General features: G+C 40.6%; 1 protein-coding gene across 1 annotated transcript; it reads left to right on the top strand.

Moving 5' to 3' along the window:
- The first annotated feature begins 17172 nt into the window (after positions 1-17172).
- Positions 17173-21429, top strand: tac1 (tachykinin precursor 1). Its single transcript, XM_085790371.1, has 5 exons — positions 17173-17608; positions 19094-19196; positions 19293-19316; positions 21119-21175; positions 21259-21429. Exons 1-5 carry the CDS (start codon positions 17492-17494, stop codon positions 21303-21305), a joined length of 348 nt encoding a protein of 115 aa, XP_085646497.1. The 5' UTR covers positions 17173-17491; the 3' UTR covers positions 21306-21429.
- Positions 21430-22693: the final 1264 nt, after the last annotated feature.

Raw genomic sequence — 22693 nt, 5'->3', positions numbered from 1 at the left:
AATATGATGGGTACGTTCTGTCTCCAGAGACTGCTTCATCTCAACACTTGAAAGTAGTAGTCGAGTTGTTTTTGGACAATCAACCTGGTCCAATACAAATGCCATCATTGCCACTTTCCCACTAAAATTAGCATTTAACGCAGGTTGGTGGAAGCAGGCGAATTGACCCACTAACAATCGGCATATATGGCTCTTTTCCCACTGGCCAAAAAACCCGGGTCTGATGATCTTCAGCTGCCGAGCTGCGTGGCCGTTCACCCCCACCCCCACCCCCATGACATCATCAGTGCAACAGAAAACAGCGAAGTATGGAAAACAGCAAGCTGTGGCTTTTCCTATTTTGCACTTTTGTTCCTCCTCAAAATGATTGAAACACAGTGCACGTTAAACAGTTTTTGTGTGCTGATGGAACGCAGGATATATGTTATACGAATATACAAATATACGCTAGCACTAGCTGTAAACTATACAAATATACGTTATACGAATTTACGCTATACGTCATTGCGTAAATTGACCCGGGTGTAAAGTTCCCACTGCAAGCCAATCAGAGGCGAGCTAATTAAAAATTAGGTCCACCCACGTCAATTGCAAAAGTCGTTTGACGCGGGTCAGTGACCCTTTTCCACTGCCTTCAGAAGTCGATTGTTCTGGTTTTTTGGCAAGCGGGAACGGAAAATAGATGGATGTTGTACAGAAGATCTCTTAGCCTTTAGCTTAGCACTGGTCGTACATAGCCTACAGTATGTGGACCAGTGGACTATTGCCATCCCTGAATTGATAGTCAACTTAAATACTCCTACATATATACGTATTAATAATGTACTAAATATAGGAGCTTGTGAAAGAGGTGACACTTCTTTTTCTGACTGATCGGCCTTATGAGTCACAACTCTGATTGATTATCAGCACACACTGTGAAATAACTGTACTGCAGTTTACAAGATTCATGTTTGGCCATGAGCTGGATTATCTTCAATGCGAGATCCATTTTTCATTCATCTTTATACCAAATGGATTTTCGTTGTGTGGCAATAGCTTTTTCTGTATACTCACAACACAATGCGATTTATTTCAGTTTGAAAAATAGCAACCAACCCTGAGTGCTTCTGAATGATTGGTCTTTCTTCCAGATACAACACCTTTATTTTGATTCGCAAGAGCCAGGATCAAGGCTGTGATGCTTTGTAAAAAAAAAAAGAAAAGAAAAGAAAAAGGGGGTGTTTATTCAGTCAGTGTGTAGCATGTGTGGACCTTAACATTGTGGAAGAGGAGCACGCTTCAAGGTTATGCTGATGTAAGGAGCTGCAGCCTTGGACACACACTGACAAGCTGTTAAAATAGAGAAAGGTGTGAGAGGCTTGGTCGCCCAAAGAAAAGCTACTAGTTCCTCAATCAAGCTGCAAAAATGTACATTTCACTCCTTTCTCTGTGCCACAATGACGGCAACCACCCACAAGTGTGAGGGCTACAATGCTGTACGCCAATGCCACGCTTTGTTACGCACTCATGGAGCGCTCTCTGCCCTCTACGCAGCTACTTGAGGAGGCCGCCTGAATTATTTGTCAGGCTTTAACTGTATTTATCCCATAATAAAATCTTGAGGGAGGATTTTCAGTCTCTGTGCACTCGTTCGTCATGTACACAATATCTCAGGTATCACTTTTGCAATTTAAAAAATAAATTTATTAGAAATTATGATTCACATACATGTTTTTATTTTGTATGTATAGCCTACTGTACATATGTACTGAACTTCAATACATATTTATTTATCCTGGTTTGAATCTATTTATCTTCTGTATACTCATAGGCTGCACATGTTAAAACCTCAGCAGATAAAACTAAGAACCTCTGCATTGTTTAATATCACTCCCAGTGAGATGGGTTAACATTAAAATATACTGTATCACACTTTGATGAGAGGCTTGTCCAGGTTAAATTGTCTGAAAAGTGCATCATCACCACAGCAAAAGTATAAGTGGATCTTTTATAACAAATTAAATGATGTTTGTCATGTCCTCCCTGTCTTAGTTTATAGTAGATAGATGATAGACAGATACTTTATTTGTCTGTTTCAAATAAAAAACAGAAATTCATCTAAAACGGCTCCTCGAGGCATTAAAAACAAAATTAAAATCCACACCCAGGCATTTTAAAACACATTCAACAGCACACACCACAACAGATAAAAACACAGCGCAGTCTTTTTTATATTATAGAGCAGTTATTGCAGAGGGGATGAAAGATTTCTTGTAAATGTTTTTCCAGGCCAATGTTCTGGTTTTGTAGCATCTGCCTGACGGGCGCAGCGTGAGGGAGTGATGCAGGGGGAGGGAGGGGTCTCTCCATGGTGAGGGTGGCTTTCCTCATCACTGAGTCTTGTCGTTCATGTCTTACACACCAGTCTGTCCCCTCTGTTTCCTCGTTGTTATTCCATTTCCCCATTTGAGTCCTTGGGTTTTTGTCTTTTGTGTTGTACTTTCTTATTTTCCTTTGTACTTTGTCTTTTTTGAGTTTGTCCAAGATCTTTTTAGTTGTTACTTTGTGCTTTTCTACCGTTGGACCTAGGGACCCCTTTTTGTGTTTTACTTAGTATAATAAATACATTTTCGTTGCCCATCACATTGAGTTTCGGATCCACATTCTCCCTAAACCTGACAATGTTGCTCTGTCTTGATAAGATTGTTTAATGATTCAACAAAAGAAGTGGTTTGTTTTGTGTTCAAGTTTAACAAAGTGGTGAAATAACCACTTGAAGTCACTGAAATTGTTTAACAACTGTGTACTAATGTAGCTATCGGTATCCATACTCTGAAAATTCAGATTGCACCAAGGAGATAATGTTCCAGTTTGATGCATTAGACTTTGAGACATCCCTACGTTTTTGTAGACAATAGAGCCTAAAATAGTGGGGCACTCCTGAATGTTTTCCTGTCACAGTAATTATCCTGTTGTGGAGGACGCAGCTCTTAAAGTCTCTTTTACTGTCAGCACACAGTGTGCTGCTCTATAAGGGATGTAATTGCAATAAATTTAGTGGAGCTCAGCTGCAGAAATTACAGTATCTATGCTGCGAGGCGCATCTCAAAGACAAAGACACGCTGTTTGTCTTTTACAGCTGTGAAAACATGTTTCAAAGATTTTTGTCTTTACAGCGGTGAAGCCATATTTTCATGTGATACTGTAGATAAATACCAGGGTAAATATTTGTGTGTAATTTGAGAGAAAGTCATGATGGTTGTGCTTTATCAGAATCTGAGACTGAGGTGAGTCATTCAGCCTATGTGCAGAGTGGCGAGCCATGAAAAGTCATGAAACCTCACAGGCTCGCTCACTCAAATGGCTGAGTTTATGGGATCACACTTGGCGGGCGTGATTAACATGGTCAACCATAATTTCTGAAGTAATGTTGGACGGTAAAATGTTTTTATAGAGGAAAGAGATACTTTAAAGGTACATGGGCCATAAATTGGATTAGACTTGAGCTGCGTGACTACGATCTGAGCCTTAGGTACAATAAAATAGATGATGGATGGTGCATCTCCAGAGGATGCTTCACACATTCATTCTTCCATATGAATACACAAGATGCATTCACTGGAGATATAAACTACTATCACCCCCTCAGGCTCAAACTCAGACCAGTTTCAGGTCAGATCCATGAGTGTGTGTGTGGATTCAGCCACTGCCAAGATGGCGATGATTGAGCAGCTGATTCTGAGTAGAAGCTGTATATCTATCAATCTACTGTCTATGGTCAAGACTCGATTACTATCCAGACAAAAGGAGACAGCTGTTCCCATGTTCACCATCCAGGTACTTCTTCCCCCTGTAATATGGGAGAAAATGGGAGGAATGGGAACCAATGGGAGCCAGAGGTACATTTTGCCCTGTGTCCCAGCATCAGGTTTATCGCTGACAATGAGCATGGTGTCAGTGTGACCTTTGTCCTGTTGGATGCAGCATCTACTCTTTTTTCACATTCATTTGTGAGACCAACTGTCTGATGGCACATGTTAGTCGTGTAGAAAAAAGAAAAGAAAAGGTAATATTTTTTTTTAAGGGGCTTTTAATGCTCCAGTTTCCATCAGATCCAAACTAAAGGCCACGACAGGATCAGTGATCAGGATCAGGATCAACGGCGTTTCTGTGACATGATACTAACTCACTGACGTCATGAATATTCATGTGAATATTTTTTACAATTGAGACCATCACACGAACCATTTCACTGGCAATGAAACCCTTTTTTTCCCCTCTGTCGTTTTTCTATTTTGCACAACGCTAAATGGAGGCATGAGCACTTTACTTGACGTTGTAAATTATTTTCCTGACGAGCTAAATGCATTGCAGACGTCTTTAAGGAAAACAAGGCGGCCACACCAGCAGCTTTTAGGCTACTCTTCAGCTCTTGGTTTGATCGTGATCCTCAATCATGGTCATTGTGGTGCAGGCGACAGTATTGATCATGCATTTTAAAGCGCTGATTCTCATGAATACACATTTTGATCACTGTTTTTTTTTAGGTTGGTTTAAATGTAAGTTAATGCAACACAACAAGACGAAGGCCTGATAGGAGTTAGATGGTAAATCACAGATCTAATGGCTGTCACAGTGACCCACTACATGATAAATACATAATTGGACAAGGACAGTAATTTCCTTTGTAAAGTGATAAACTTTTATGAGTTATACAAGTCCTCATCATAATCACAAGTCTATCCCCTCCGCCGTCTACCTTATTCTGCAGGTTCCAGGCTAACTATAAACTCGGGTAGCTGTATTTGTTAAGCCAGCCTGTGCTGCTTTAATTCATCATCCAACCAGGAAATGAAGCCTTGTATGTCAACACACTGGAGGAAATGCCAACAGCAGATCAGACTGTGTGTCTGCAGTCTCCAATGAAGTGCCACTGTTAATTCCACTCACCCGTGACAATCACTTTACCTACTGAAAACCCATTTCCTGTTGATAGTGTATGACAGCTGGGTCCTTGAGGTCACCTCGTCAAAAGCATCATTGTTGCAGATTATAAGAGTACTCTCCAGATGTCCAGATAACTCATCAGACACATACACGATCAATGGATAATTAAACAAATTCAGCTAATCCATTTCATCCTGTCAATAAAACATCGGTCTCTGCATATGTGGCTATATGAATTACTCTGGGCGCTGCGGAAGTTTCCTATGTTGAAACTGTTTCAACTTGTGTGACAATGCAACCTCATCCAGAAAATCAAGTTTTCTCACTCAAAAAGGCACTGTAACACACTCATGTTGCACATTTTTGTGTCATGAACATTACACATTAACATTTTTAGTGTTTAGCTCACCAGATAAGACTTCATAATCACTAGTAAGATCACACATTTGTTACTGGATAGTCGGTTGTCCGTGCAGCAGGTTATCACCCACTGTTAAGTTTTCCTGCTAGGCAACATGTAGTGGCCGTAGTATTTCAGGAGACAGGAGAAAACGAACAAAGGGAAAGCAAAGGCAAAACAGAGGCTCAGAGCCTCCTCTCTTCTGATTGGCTCACGGACCTGTTGTTACCAGAGCTCCAGAGAGAAGCTCCTGCAAGAGGAAATATAAATGTGTAAAACTGCACTGAGATGGTTTTTGGAATTTCAAATCACAAATATTTCTTCTAATGGCTCTGATAACACAAGAAAAGAGGAAAATATGGAGCTTTAAACATATAATGAATTGTGTTTTTAATTATTTTACCATTTTTCCATTAGAATACAGAAATCTAATGTATGACACATATCACAAATATGTCAAAGCGTATGTTTACTCAGTGCTGTGAAGTGCAACAATAAACCATCTGGAAGTGTAGCTGAATTTAAACTGACACAGAGGGCGACCAGTCACAGTTTGTGTGTGGCATCAATATTTATGGCCTTCACATGTGTTCATTTTGTCTTTGTATGTGAGAAAACGATATCTGAAGCTGTCCAAGGAGACGCTCATCTAAAAAACATGACAGTCAACACTGCATGTCATTTGGTCCTTAGTAATAAATCAACAATGCCTCAAGTTGATCGAATGAGATGTTGTCAAGAAAATTGAAATACAGACCGACTCCCTCCTTTATAGTTAGCTGGGAACGTGTGGCCTTGATGAGGAAACTTGTGGAGCCAGGGACTGACAGTGTCTTTAATCAGGTATTGACAGAAACCTCTTCACTATTCAAGGCAAAATACAAAGGACCTTGTCCCGTGTGTCCATAAAGAAAAGGGCAAGCTGAAGACAGCACTTTATTTGCCAAACGAAAAAGTAGAAAAACATGTCGTATTAGAAGTGATAGGTGTGGAGTAAGTCCTTGAAATGGATAGGCAGCAAGCCACAAACTGATTTCTGATACATGATTTGTGTAATTCTCATTAGGTTCAGTGTATTTATTTGCACAGTCTACCAAGGTATCGTATCTTGATCTTATTAGTAGGAGAAATAAAAGCATTATTAGATTTCAAAATGCTCCTCATGCTGTTCTAAGGTTCTTGCATGATGGACAGTCCTCTAATTAACCTTAAAGGAAGCATATCAAGATACCTGAACTACCTCAACTCTTCAAGTTTCAAGGTTCATTTTATTGCATTAAATTCTTGATGAAAAGAAGCAGCTCTGACATCTCCCTGTGTCTCCGAGGCTGAACACCTTACGGAAGAAACTTGTCTTGGAATTCACTCTTGTGTTCTCTTTCTCTGGGCCACGACAGAAAGCACATGACATGACCATGGGAAAGTGTTGGAAAACAGATTGGCTGGTAAACTGCAGACTTTCATGGTAACTCTGTAAAGTTTCCAACAGCAACAGGCGGCTGTTTTCACGGTAGATCTTTGACGCTGTTAGAGAACAGCTTGTCAACATAGTGGAGTATTTGGTACTAGTCACATAGACCAAACTCGAGCCAAGAGCTGCAGAGAATATTGGACCTAATTTGTGCCGTCATTAATGATAAAATGTACCTGTTCATGTCGAAAAAAGAAGTAATGACAGTATTGTTTGCAATCAGGTAAAGTGGTCTTTGTCCCTCATTGATGTGTTTGGTGACCTCATCAGATGATATTGCAGTTAAAACACACAGTTAAAATGCACTCGATTTAGACCCTATAGCCTTACTATATTTGGTTTAATTGACATATCCTAAAATAAGTTGAACTCATACATGACATTTAGGTTTAGTTTACATGATCCTGTAGAGGAAGCCATCGTGTAATCAATGTAATTCAACATAGCAATATATATGCTTTGCTAGATTTGAGTCAGGACAATAAATAAGCATCACAATTATTGAATGGATTTTGTTTTTGGAGCAAGTTTTGTCCAGTCTGTGTATTTTATAGTAAGTTTTGTCAATAGTATCTGAAGTTTCTAAGTGTAGCAGACAGGATGACTCATTGATGCAGGACTGTCATACCACTAAACGACCACTAGGGAGCGGCTGCACTAAAAAATTATGACTTCCTGAATGAAGGGGCCCATTCAAATCCCACATGACCATATTAGAAATTGCAATGGCATCGTTGAGGAGACCCATTCATCTTGAGTATATGGGCCCGTAGCCAACTGCAGCAGTATTGAATTCATTATCCCGGCTGGACACAGTGTTGTTGGTATGCAATCTGCGTTTCATCCTGATGTGACACGGTTCAATATTGGCAGAAGTGCCTCAAGGTACAAAAGCATTCTCTGGCTTCCCTGAAGTGTAAAAACGAAGCAAGATGTACAAAGTGGTTGTCAAATGCGGTTACAGGAACACTTGGACAGTCTGACGCAGGAGATTTTTTCTTTTTCTTTTTTCTTTTTTGTCAATTGAGTTAAAGACTGCGGCAGCAAAGTGCTGAATGAGGACCACACCCTCCCCTCCACTCCCTCCAGCTCATCACTGTAGTGGTAGTAGCGCCAGGGGAGCTCCTGCGTATTTCCCTGTCTGAGTGTGATTGATAGTGTCTGGGCTTTGTCCTCTTTGTCTTTGCTCACGAAACAACGGAGTGACTTCACTCAATGGTACAGTCATTCATACAGGCTCAGGAAGTGACGCAGGAGTGATGCACGCCTAAATGAATTTGTTAACTTTATGTGTAATGTTGATTTCTACAAGGATGAAGCTGATGCACCAAACTACAGCATTATATTTATATAGAAAGAGAGAGATAGAAGCCCAATTGCACTTATTCAATTTACAATAAGTTGATTTTTTTGGTAAATGTTTTTTCCTGTGCTGGGAATGGATTTGAGTCCATCTTCTATAGCAAGTCTCATTCATCAGTTTGTTTCATTACATAGCCTAATCCAAGGTGTACCACCAATTTACATTCACAGGACAAGCTCAAAAGGATGTTTTTGGCTCTGCTTGACCTTTACAGCCCGTTTCTGAAAAAAAAACTGTAAACTGTTTTCTTGTCTGTAACAACATCTATTGCACGTCTGTCCGTCCTGGGTGAGGGATCCCTCCTCTGTTGCTCACCCTGAGGTTTCTCCGATTTTTCCCTGTTAAAAGGGTTTTCCATGGAGTTTTTCCTCAGTCGATGTGAGGGTCTAAGGACAGAGGATGTTGTTACGATGCCATGTAAAGCCCTTTGAGACAAACTGTTTGTAAAAACGGGCTATACAAATAAAATTGCCTTGCCTTGCCTTGCCTTTCCTTTGTTGTTTTGGTTTGGGTTAAAGCAGAAGTAAGCGGAATATTTGTGTTAATATAAGTCTTAAATAGTTATATCTTCCGACAGCAATCACTTACATAGAGTGTTTGGTCTGAAACACGGGTCTGTCAGTCACTCTGCTCTGCTGTAAGCCGAGGATAAAACTTTCTTTGTATCCTACAACCTTTATCCAATGAGGAGAGAGAACGGCATAAAGGGGCGGTCCTCTCTGTGTGTGCAGCCAAGGGATGCGCCTGAATGTGGTGACGTAGGGACGAGGGCGGGGACTGCTAACTCCATCGGCTGACAAGAAGTTAGCCAAAACGATCGGATCGCTTACTTCTGCTTTAACTGATAAGCAAATGTCACCAAATTCGAACTCTATTGAACTCTTTGATTTTTATAAATAGATAGATAGATAGATAGATAGATAGATAGATAGATAGATAGATAGATAGATAGATAGACAGACAGACAGACAGACAGACAGACAGACAGACAGACAGACAGACAGACAGACAGACAGACAGACAGACAGACAGACACTAAATATCTACTTGTTTCTTGTATCAAGGTAAAAATACAAAATAAAAGATGTTTGTCCCCCTCTAGATGATGTCATGACGACGTGATGTAATTCCCCCACTACTGTATAAATCCTACTGTTCTTTAGTACTTGACATTTAACAATAACAATAGCAAACTGAGGGTGACTCTGTCAAGTACACCTGACAGCTGCTCATAGATTTGTTCAAACGCCTCTAACGCTGGATGCAAACACAACATCTGGCGCTCCAGGTGCTTGATAGCCAAACACAGCCTCTTCACGTTGCTGCAGTTGACTCTAACAACAGTGATGACTTGAGGTGGGAGGGAGTTTGGGTAACAATAGTAGAGTGAGGATTAATCTATATCTGTGGGTGCACAAACGTCGACTTTTTTGATGTAAAGCAGAAAATATAAATGTGTAGTTTTGTCATCTGTCCATGTTGGAAGGTATTACATCTCATCTGGCCTTGAGAAACCTCAGGACCCTGTGCTAAGATTCACTAAAATACTTGAAAAAAAAAGAAAAAAAGCTGGAAATCTCTTGCTGGAAAAGTTTCCTGCTACTTGCAAAAGCCTTTTGTGACTTTTGTGAACACAAAAGTCATTTCCAAAATGATATTCACAAGGCATTGATCGTGTGTGGGCGGGCAGAAACATGGTGCTACTGCCCTCAACACTTCACCTTCAACCTGCAGTTCAGAGATTCCACTGAGCATTCGCATTTTTTTACCATCACCACCTTGAAATACTATGAGGTTTCTTCAAATCACATTCTGCGTCAGCACCAGCACTCGTTTAGTCCGTACCTTAGTCAGTCAGATATCAATATTCCCTCCACATCATCCACTAACCCCACAAGTGAGTATCCATTATCTAGATGGAGTCCAGACGGCCAACTCCATCAGAGGGTCAGAGCCTTGTTCATGCACCCAAACTCCATGAAGGAAAAGACCAAACTCGATTAAAGCTTGTTGAAAAAAAAGGGTACAAACCTAAATTTTGAGCATTTCTGAACCACAGCTGACAATACAGAACAGAATAGTGTTCATGGTGTCTTAAAACCATATGCCATTTATAGTCCAGAACAGTAATAAGGGCAATGATGAGTTTAGATGACACTGTTGGTATTATAATTCAAGAATACATGGATATATTAAAGATGTATCCTCTCACTTCAGATTTATAAACCCTTCTTGTCAGTCCCTAATTTCTTTTAGCCCCTAATTACCACCGCTGCTCCCTCTTCATTTGTCATAGCCTTCTTAGACTCAAAAAAGAGAGTCCATGGTGCTCCTGGCTCTATGAAAACCAGCTCTCCTTCCCTAGCTGATACAACAGTGCCGTCAATGGTCTGTGTGAGCCTGTGAGGCATCTTTACCCCGCTTTAGGTCCCCTACTGCGTCCCTCCATGAGGCGGAAAGACTCCCCTTTCTTTACACTTTTTATGGGAGCAAGTATTTCATTTATTTTTGTATTTGTATTTATTTGTTTATTTTGATGGGACAGTGCACATTGATGAACATATAAGTATGTAAATATGCCAGATTTCATGTTCTTACAGATCTCATAACTCCAAACCTGTTCAGGAGCTGGTCTCCATGCCTGCTTCATAGCACTGTGCAATTTTCCAAAGAAAAAGCCGTGAAAATGAGGAGGATAATAGACATGTTAAAGATTTTTAGGGAAATTAACAAGAAACACATATAGATTTTGTATGGTTTTATAAAAACCCTTGCAGTTGTAACCCCATAAAAATGATCTTACAGTTTTTATTAATACACGTTCATAAAATTTTAATGTGGGAATTTTATATGTCATGAACCGACATTCATATTTTCAGTTCAAACCTTACTTGTACAATCCCTACTTCTTCCACAGCGTCTTCATTATTATCTTCATTTTACCGCCTTGGAGGGGGGTTGAGTATATTAAAGTCACGAACCCAAACAAATAGTGCGCCTATTAGCTCCATCACCTCCTCCAGCTCCTTGATGTTCAATCACTTCCACATTTTCCAGCAGAGACTCACGTTCACCCTCTGATTCTGCACATGAGGTCATACAAATGTTGTGCAGCCTCCCCCTGCGATCTCATTTCCATTTTCATTTCCACTTTTCTGATATTTGGGACCGCTGTTTCCTGAACACACAATACGTTATCCTTAAATACGTTCATCGAATTCCTGCCCATTTGCAACCAAACCTCTATTCCACAGTAGAATATATAGCAGCATGAGAAAAAGCTTCATTTATCCCCTGTAATCACAGAGCTTGTGATGTGTGCAATTGCCTCTGTTTACAAACTAACAAAGAGTCTTTTTGTTATGTAGCCTAGGGTCTCAATAACAGCTCATTATATCAAATATAATTAAATGTGCTCAGATAATCCAGAGAGAATTTGAGAGTTTTCTCAAACACCTTGTGATTTATTTTTGATCATTCATTCATTCATTTTCTATACCGCTTATCCTGCACTAGGGTCACGGGTGAGCTGGAGCCTATCTCAGCTGACTTTGGGCGAGAGGCGGGGTACACCCTGGACAGGTCGCCAGTCTATCACAGGGCTGACACATATAGACAGACAATCATTCACACTCTCATTCACACCTATGGGCAATTTAGAGTCACCAATTAACCTAACCTGCATGTCTTTGGACTGTGGGAGGAAGCCGGAGTACCCGGAGAGAACCCACGCATGCACGGGGAGAACATGCAAACTCCACACAGAAGGGTCCCAGCCGGCCGGCGGGTTCGAACCCAGAACCCTCTTGCTGTGAGGCGACAGTGCTAACCACTGCACCACCGTGCCGCCCTTATTTTTGATCATGAAAAATTTAAACTTTTGGTGGCGCTATCACTGTATGTGAAGCATTTCACCATAGTTAGTTATATGCTAACTTTCAGTTCTGTGGCTAACTAAATGACATCGCCAAGTTGTTCAAACATCTGGTCATGATTTACAATTTAAAAGTGCGACCAAACTACTATAGCCATCATCACTATTGAGCACTAGGCACTAGAAGCAAATGAAATGAAATGAAAAATCTGCTCATTACATTTCTTGTGTAATCTTTAGTATACCGTATGATCACACTTCGACTTTGTTTACAGCAATTTTTTTGTTTCAGACGTTGCAGGGTTGGGGTAGGGGCTCACCAGAAACATTGTGACTCATTCCACCATAAATATCCACAGCAGCTGGACCAGATATCTGGACCAGAGTGTTGAGAGACAGACAAACATCCTCGGGCCACACCAGCAGCGGGGAGCGGATTTGACCCGTCCAATCTCGTACATCATTCACATTCTCACTTTGTAGTCCTGAAGCCGGTCATATCTGACATTTATCTGATAGGTGTTTCCTCTGGATTTAATTTAATCAAACACCTGGGGGATTAAATAGTGGTGAGATTTAATTAGTCTTTTGCTGGGAGATGTATGTAATTGCCCCTGGTGACCCCTGGAAACCGGTGTGTGAACCACAGGAGTAAAGTACTCGTGTGCTTCAGTGCCCGAAGAATATGACGCATCAAGACAAACATCCAGGTTAGGAATAGGCTATTAGACGAGACCATGGATGCAGCAGGTTGGAATAAGTGAAACATTAAGCAGCGTGTAGTTTGTGTTTTGAATGATTTTTTATTTATCTGTTTTTATTGGCTTGTGTAGATAAGGCTGCAGCAAAATCAGAGGTCACGCTACAGTACGCCAACAAGTTAGGCTATGAAAAGGTAACTAAGTTATTTTTCATTAAGTGCTTAATGACGTAGATACTTTGTATTGCCACTTTGTTTGTATTTTGGCATTTGAAGAATAAAAGTGGCACAGTGTTGTTCCTGTGATCAAAATAATAAAAAGAATTTCAATAGTTATTTATTTGTACATCTCTTTGTGCAACTTGTATTATGTTATGTTCACTGTCGCCCTGTGCTGTATGAATAAAATGTACCTCTTCTTTTTTTTGAGTGGTGGTCACCATTAAAGGGTTCAACATTTTAGCAAATTGACCCATTGCCATAATCCCTATAGCCTTAGGAGTAGGTTTGTTACCTTTATTTGTCAGTGCAAGCTATTTTTAGAACGGCGGAGAGGAGCCGCGAGCTGCTCAGAGCTACGCTACGGAGGCTAATGGGATTTCTTGGTTTCCCTCATCACACTCATCAAATACACAATCCAACAACTCCAAAACGCTCTCGTGGACAAGTTGTGACCTGCACATTCACCACGCTATGAGATAATAACTGACGTAACGTTCAGTTAGCTTAGCTCTGAGCAGCTCGCGGCTCTGCTCCGCTGTTCTAATAATAGCTTGCACTGTCAATTAAACGTAAAGAACCTACTGCTATGGCAATGGGCCAATTTGCCAAAATGTTGAACTATCCCTTTAAGACACTGACGACACTGGCTCCCAATGTGAACATACACAAGTTTTATGAATGTGAAATAAAGGAGATAATGTTGGTCTGTGTGTGTTCCGCAAACGTATAAAATATGTGACAACAATATTTTGGCCTTTATGGAGCAATAAATCCAACTCAATTTAACAACATGTAGCTGCAGCAGCCTCACACATGAGCAATTACATTACTGTCATTGCATCTCATTTAAACAGATAATACAATAATTAATTAACTTCAGTTTTCGATAACATAAAACAGTGCATGTTGTAGTCTAAAGAACAAGTCTTGAAGTTTGGCAGGTACCAGGCAACATCTCCAGTCTAATTATTAAGTGGTTTGTGGGTCAGTTTGGTCGACGTGTTGCTGGTGTGTTTCGTTATTTATCGGTTGCTGCCATCAGGTTCACGTGCACAAGCCCCTGAAGTGAAATATCTGCATGTTACACCCGCAGAGAAAATTAAACTGTGGTGAATTATCACAGCATCTTTAATTTGAAAGAGTGGAAAACGTTATTTTGTGCTTTTCTTTATCAAGTCTCACCGAGATGGTAACGATACCACATTTTTTGTTTCACTAAATTATCCCCACATTAATAGCGAGACAGTGTAATTACAGTAAAATGAATTACCTCCCCCTCTCATTTGGCAGTGTTGTTGTATATATTACATACAGTACATGGTTAGTATTGCAATTGAAGCAATGATTAATATTTCAACATCTCTGCTTTTATTTATTTCCCTGTGTGAGCTCTGTGAATTAAGAAATAAATTGAATGTTTGGTGGGATTTTCTAATTCAAGCACATGCATTAACTGTTGGCACAGCGCTGCGTTGACTCGGTCTTCTCTTCCAACAAATGATCTGCTTTGGATTCATTCCATGCACATAATCGACTTCTGCTCTAATGTATTCATGCATTATATCAGTATGTCAGAGACCCATTTGCTGCTGGATGGAAGTGTCCACAGTGACCTGCTATGCAATCCAGCTGATTGTATTACCCACCCAGCAGCAACGCCTGCAAACATCCCTCCCCTACACACACACACACACACACACACACACACACCCTCGGCCTCAGTGGACCCATGTCCCGTTTGTCCACATCTCCCCCACGTAATCTGTATATCCGTTTATCTCTGCGCCCCAACTTCACTTTACCTCCCACGTCTTCCTCCTCCTCCTCTTCCGTGGTAACTCCCTCTCTAACAACTCCACCACCTCCTCCTTCGCTCCTCACCTCCCCCTTTCCATCTGTTAATCGGATGAGCTGTCACAGTTGTGGGGATGATTAAATTCTAGTCCAGAGTGGCTGTGTGACGGGAGACCGAGAGCCCCCCCTGGTAAAGATAAGTCATATCTTTACTTATGAATATTAGTGTAGACCTCTTCACAGTATCTTCACCTGCACACCAAGTCTAACAGGACTTGCTAACTTTCAATCAATCAATCAATCAATCAATCAATCTATCTATCTATCTATCTATCTATCTATCTATCTATCTATCTATCTATCTATCTATCTATCTATCTATCTATCTATCTATCTATCTATCTATCTATCTATCTATCTATCGTACCCCTTGGATTACAGTTTTTCTCTATTGGTTTGGCTCATTTCTTGAAGCAGGAATTACATTCTTAAAACTCTAAGATCATTTGGTAAAACAGTTTTACAGTTCAGCACAACACCATAGCTCACTTGCAAAAGCGCATATCTCTCCTAAGATAGTTCACTCAAGTGTCAAAACTCAATTCTTTTCTCATATAAATAGTCAGTGCCCCCAAAATGCATCGTCCTTTTGGCATTGTGCGAGCACTGCAAGTTCAAATGTTTAGATGTTTTGTCACTACGGCAGAGGACCATTGAAATATCCCTCATGTCAACCTCTCAGTCTTAGCCCAGTCCTTCATTGACAATAGTTACTGAATAGTTGTATGTGTCCAGCCAACAGAATACATTTGTGTATAAAACTGAAAAAAAGAGAAGAGAAAAAAAGGATTTTACGGTAAGAGCAGCCTTGATTTGACATCACTCATTGCACTCATGCTGCCAAGGAAAGGTAACTATTTTTATTCACACACTAGAGTAACTTCCATACTGTACATTGGAGTAAAAAGAAAATGTATACAGCATAATATACTGTAATATAAACACATAACCAAAAACAAAGGAAATGTATATGTAGCCTACAGCGCTGTAAATAAGATGTTGTTGTGTTCTTTTTGACAATTGAACAGACAATTTTGCATGTGATGACTTATACAATGAAATGACTGCAGGACCTTATTACAGTAATATAAACATGTTGACATGGTTTGGAGAGAACAACCATTAGACTGAGAAATCAACAACCAGTTTAGATCAACAAGATCTATTCACTTTGAAACTGTGCTAACTGTAGGCTACCTGCACTTAATCATTTGCATAGATGTACTGGGACATTTTCAATTTGATTAAATGAATGAGAAACATAATTCTATTGTGAACAACTGCCAAGTGGTTTGGAGGTTTTGTCCACGTTGTTTTGAGAATGTAATTTCTGTTTCAAGAAATGAGCCAAACCAATGGACAAAAACTGTAATGAAACAAACCGATGAATGACACTTGCTATAGAAGACGGACTCGCGTCCTTTCCCAGCACAGGAAAAACATTTGCATTTGCCAATAGCACATGGGTAAATAAAATCAACTTATTGTTAATGGAATAAAGGCACTTGAGCAAATCGAGGGCTTGTTTAGCTGCGTGGACACTGAACTTGGTGTAGCACCGCAGTCCTCTATTCATCCCCGACACCCCACACTTAAAAAAACAGCTTTTATAATGTAAATCAGTGGCACCCTCAGGTCACACGTCCTTCTCCAACTCATTCAGGCTTTGATATGAGAGGTTTGTATGCCCACATGTTTCCTCTCAGCTGTAGGTGGAGGATGTATGGACCACACACACTTACTCTTACTATGATCAGGATATAAACTATGAATTACAGTATCAATGCAGCCAACAAGTTTTCATTTCCTGTACAGACTGGATCAGCTTTTAAGATGTAAACACAAGTAAAACATAATGATAATATAATTATAATAATAATGATAATGAGAGTTCACACTAATCAGATTTAGAGTTGCAGCTTTAATTGTGCTGTATAATATGACCTCAAATTGATCTCACATAGACAAACGTGAGACTTGCACAGTCATTTTCTTCCAAGTTGAAGTTTGCATTATCATCACGAGGCTGCTGGGTTTTTTTAATGTGAAAACCATTATTGAACTATTATTGGACAAACACTCTTATCAGTCTGAGTGATAACAACCCTTACAATCATTTACTGGATATTCATAATAGTCACATTTTAGACACGGTGCCAGGTGAACTCACCGATGACGCACATTAGTTCCAGCTCGTGTGGTGACAGTGACAGGTAACTATGCTTAAAAAAACCAGAAAACAAAAGTATCGTTACTGTCTATAAACTATCGACCGGGAAGTACTCACGTTACTGTGATGGCGTTACTAAGCAACGCTGCCCGGGGGATGCTATATAGGCGCGCGGACGAGCCTCTCTGGACAGGATGACGCATGAGACCGGAGAAGTTGCTGCTGCAGAAACCTGAGCGTGCGAGATTTTGGACAAAGTGGCGGGAGCCCGGTTCTGCGCTTTGACGCACGTATGAAGTATGGACAACAAGTGCTGAGTGAGCTGTGAAGGGAAGAAGAACACAGTCCACAACCGAAGAGAGCTGCGGGTCGAGTCCACAACCTCTCTGTGTTAGGTTGTTTTTTTTTTTTAATTTTCCAGCTGTAGCCGACGCTCGTTTTTATAAGATTGCAACTTGCGTATAAATTTAACAGAAAGAGAGAGAGAGAAACCAACAGTTTTGGCGTCATGAAGTTGCTCCTTTTTTCGGTTTTCATGGCTTTTTTCGCCGCCGTCCAAGTTTTTTGTGAAGAAAACGAGCCCAGAGAAGATGCGGACTACTGGACGAGCAGCAACCAAATACAGGTAGGTTACACTTGTACATGAAGGATAAACTACCTACTGACCTACTGCGAGTGAGTTTGAATAGACAGGAGGAGAGTCAGTGACTTAAAACTGCAAGTTCAGAGTCTGAATTATTTTTTCATTCCCACACCATAGTACATGGAAAGGTGATCCACAGATTAGGCATCATTTTAAAAACTAAACTAAACGAAAAGAAAAACAAGAAAATAGACATTTTTGGTGTGAAAAAGCTGGAAAAAAGAATAATGAAAACAGGAGCAACTTCGGTCAGAAGAGCTTCAGCTTATTTTACTCAGGATGCTCAGGTTATAAAACCCAGTAGACCTCATGCTGGGCAATATTCATATCAAACCTGCAAGTTGGAACATCTTCTACACTAGTCCAGATGTTTTACAATCAGGGATGATGGATTTAACCCATTTTCTGCTCTCTCCATCTGATCCATAATTTTGATCTGAACATGACTGATTAGTACCAAAGTGATTAGGCTAATTAAAAAATGGAGTGGAAACTAGAAATGTAGCCAAGTCTCAGAGTAGAGACAATTCTGCCTTTCTGTGTCCACTTAAATTAAGGAGATTTATGAATTAAACCAAATGCAATCAATATATTGAGTTATGGAGAATACAGCATAGTAAATAGTGCATAATAATGACAATGAAAAGAATGCAATAATTGAAATATTTTTAAATGGACTCAAATGTTTTCAGTTTGTGTCTGATTTGCAACATAAAAAGAGCCTCAGGAGGATGAAAATGAAGATTGTTGAAGAACACCCAGCTAATAGGAAATTGAATAAACCCTAAGTGCACAGTCGGAACTGAAACCCAGAGAATCTCTCTCCGCTGATGTGAGACACACATCCTGTGTTTGACATTGCGAACTGGAAACAAGCCAAGCTCCTCAGCTAATACCTTAAAACTGCGGCCGGAGCCATTCTGCAGACTGATGAGCCCCACAGTAAATCACTCAAATTTACTGCGCGGGACATTAGTGGCTCCCAGGACGACGTCTCAGTCAGACTGCACAAAGAGGATTGTTAGGTGGAGGGGTGTTTTTTTAATTTGGCTTTTTATGATTCATCAGTAGAGAAGCAATAATCAGGAGAAAAAAACAGATAAAACACATCCTCAGGGAGGCTGGACAGCTGTGATGTGACCAAGTGCAATATTAAAATCACCGGAGCTCCTATATTTTCTTTGATAAAGGTGAATTTTTGTGTCACAACATAAATCTAAATATATAAAGACACCTGCGATAATCGCACTATAATTTCTCAAGCGTATGGTTCAGCCCCAGTTTTCAGTCGGCAGCTGTTTTGTCTCCACTGTTTCATCTTCATGCAGAGGTTTTCAACAATTTGGTGGCAGATAGAGACACTTACACTGTGTGTTGCCATAGCCTGGCTTTCTCTGTGAAGACTCTTTGTGATCATTTCCTCCTCCTCTTCCTCCTCCTCCTCCTCCTCCTCCTCCTCCTCCTCAGGATGGCTGGCTCTCCAACACCCCGTTCAGAGAAATCCTCCTGAGGATGACAAGAAAGCCGCGGCCGCATCAGTTCATCGGCCTGATGGGGAAGCGCTCCATGGGTGAGAGGCTGGTTCATGTCACCACTTCACGCTTTGTGTGTTGTTTTCCCCTGTGGACCTGTCTTTCACACTCTGTCCTGTCTTTTTCTTGCACAGCAAATGCACAGATCACCCGCAAAAGTAAGTACCACACACAGATATCACACTCATTTACTTTGATATATAATTAAGAATCTCATCATCTTTCATACATAGCAACAGTGTAAACCTCAAATCTTGCAAACACCGCTATACAAATTAAGTTGTATATTTGCATTTGTGTCCCTCTTTAAGAGACATGACGCAAGTTGTGGGAGCAAACAGTGAGATGGGGTTTAATTAATTGCTGACGACCACAGATAGTTGCACCACAGCTGTTCTTTTGAACGGGAGGCCGGCGGTGTGGAGCCGACGTCTGTGTGGGACAGGAAGGAACCAGATAAAGATGCAGGAGAAAAAGGGAATGAGGAGGAGGGGATTTTCCTCTTTTCTCCTCTGTGAGGTGTTTTTTTGTCTAAATCAGTCACTCATTGATGCAGCCCAGCGCAGCATATGGAAGCATACATCTAATTTATTCCTGGTATGCAGGCATGACTATAAGTCACTCATCATTAGGGAGGGGGAGAGTGCTGGGATCAATGCCCCAAGGACATCTGAGAGTTAAATTGGATTGTTTACGCTTGTGATGGATTGCATTTTACCCTTCACTTAGAGCTGAGATTTTTTTTCTACCCCGTGACATGTTTACACAATTTTCTCATTCTCAAAATTTCATAGAGCATATTTTGCTACGCCTCTATAGTCTGTCCAAGGTTCGGTGGTTCGGTGAATGTTTTTTTTTTTTTTACATTTACAGTCGACTCTCATCAGTCTAATGCAAATATTGATGTTTGCAAAGTAAGATAGTCCCTCAGGGCTCTCTGTAGCAACCTCGCTCCTCCTCACACTCACTTTACTGCCCATTACTGTGACTGACATGACCACAGTCAGACGGCAGCTGTCCGTCACATTCACGTCCCTGTGAACTCGACAGAGCCCAGACCGCTGAACAGACCTGAGGCCAGTTCCACAGCGCTTGAGTTACGTAAATCGGTAAAAATCAGGGCTGAAGCCGCTGAGGGCCGACAACCTGAAGGGGTTTCCATTCAAGAGCGCACATTAGCACATTACCCATGGTGGGTTTCCAGACTGAATCAGTGGTTTCCAGTCTGATCATTAAACTCAAGACCCTCAACAAGGATGTGACATGTTTGTAGTGTCTCCTCTCAAACTAAAGGCGAGACAGCGTTTCTGTATGGAAATGCTAACTGCATTTTTCGTCAGTCCATCAGAGTGACACTGTAATCATGGTAAATGTACAACAAGTTGATAATTGTAGCTTCAAAACCATTAGAAGACATTAAAAAAACATGGCTAAACTAAAGCAAATTCATTAAAACAAAAATCTGTTTGGTCGTGACCATCGAATGTCACAGTATTCAAAAACCAAGTTTGATTCCACAAAACTGTGTCTACTAATATTGTGAGCATTTACATTGGCCTTAACAAGCTAATGTTAGCCCTTAGGAGGTCAAACTTCACCATCAAAGGTGAGGACATGTTCTAGATATGAGTCTTTGAGCTTTAGATAAGTTTGAGTTGTTGGCTCCTTCAACATATTCAGTCATAATTTCAAACAAAATCTCAGTGGTTTCCTACAGATCTTGATTATATCTAATCCTGCGTCCATCGATATATGCAAATGGGGTTGGCAACAACAGGCTTCTTCAAAATCCCTAATGGCCAAAGAGATTATGACTCATACTGAGCCATTAACTGTTGGTTTTACGGTGCATTTCTCTAAATTAAACCTCATGTGGGTGGGGATTTTGACCTTTTGACTTTTGGCTGTTTACACAGTTTAAGTGTTTCAAACAACGTCTTGCAATGTCTTTTCTTCGAAGGGCATAAAGTCAACTCTTTTGTTGGACTGATGGGGAAAAGAAGCCAAGAGGAGCCAGGTGAGTTCATTACTATACAGACGTGTGGACTATACAGATGGTGACATTGCTCTGAAGCTTAACAAGCTCTCCCCTCCCTGCAGATTCCTACGAGTGGAGCACAATACAGACGTACGACAGGCGCCGCTAAAGTGGTCGTCTCTTCATCCACCTGCTTCTCATCCAGTCATTTCTCATCCGTTGGGAGGATCACCTGACAAGTTTCTCCATACCGTGTATAGCTGTTAATCGAATAAAAAATGATTCTGTTTCCACATTGTAGTGATGTAGCAGTGCTGTACCTGTGCCAGTTTCATTTGTCCCCAGCAGAAAGTACCACATTGGGTTGAGAAGAAGGGAATGGGGATGGGGCGGAGGTTTATGATTAGTGTTAGTGCTTTCTGTGAGCGTTCTCCACCATCTGCCATCCCACAAAGACTGAGTGTTGTTGTGGACCATCTAGGCATGGCTGTACCCCAGGGTATGCTGAAAATTGCACTGCCAAAGTCACTGTATAGTGCCTCATAACTGTTTAATTGCAACTGATTGTTCTATAAATACAACACACTGGGACCTTGTTCTCATTTTGGCTTCAAGTCGACTACAGAAGAGCCGCCATGTTCTGCAACCGGACACGAGGTTCGACGTTGACAGGATTCCTGTGTGTTGCAGTGGTTTGACAAATATTAAAATTATTTTCTTTACCAGTTCAACGTCGGTTTGCAAGTTGTGAATTCCTTTGTGATGCATCGACTGGTTGCGTGACGAACCCTGCTGGTGTTCACTGTGGGGTGCGGGCGCCCTCTGGTGTGGACCGGAGGTGCTGCACACACACAGACTCAACACAGGAACCAGAGGGGAATTTATTTTACTAATAGCAAGGAAAGTTACAGAGAAATAATGACTAGAAAATAAGATTATTATGATGATTATGCCTCGCAGTGGACAAAATTACAATGTGGAGTAGTCTGATAAAAGAGGCGCACAATAAACTCTTCAACTGTAGTTAATGTTTTGAAATTGTCAGATGACATTTTATCCACTACTTGTAACTCAATCTGATCAGTTCACTCACAAATCACAAAAAAGATATAATCTTCTAATGCGTACTTTAATTTAGCATATCATAAATTCACTAGAATTTAATTGATCAGCAAATAACCAATGTTACTTTCTATTACTGACATGATGTAGTGTAGTAGCAGTGAAGTTGTTTGCATAGCCAGCCCCCAGTTTCACATATGACTCACTTCCACCTCTGACAAAGTGTCAACATGTCCTTCACACTAATTGCATAATATAACAGACAAGTCATCAAGCTGGAGCAGCAGCTCTGTATAATCATATAATATGACCAGGGTGAGTGTGATGTGGCGTTCAAGAACCCTGTAAGATAAAGAGTGCTCACATATTTAGCCACATTAAGATGTTTATCAGACCAAATTAAAAAAAATGATTGAGAGCTTTCAGTACAGCTGGAATCTAAAGAGGATTAATAGCAACAATTGTTATCAAATTACAGTATAATAACTTCTAAAA

The sequence above is a fragment of the Trachurus japonicus genome, chromosome 11 (genome assembly GCF_045865225.1).
Source record: "Trachurus japonicus isolate A0001 chromosome 11, Traja_1.0".
Classification (NCBI taxonomy): domain Eukaryota; kingdom Metazoa; phylum Chordata; class Actinopteri; order Carangiformes; family Carangidae; genus Trachurus; species Trachurus japonicus.
Note: the sequence above shows the minus strand (reverse complement) of the source record. Positions and strands in the feature narration are given on the sequence as shown.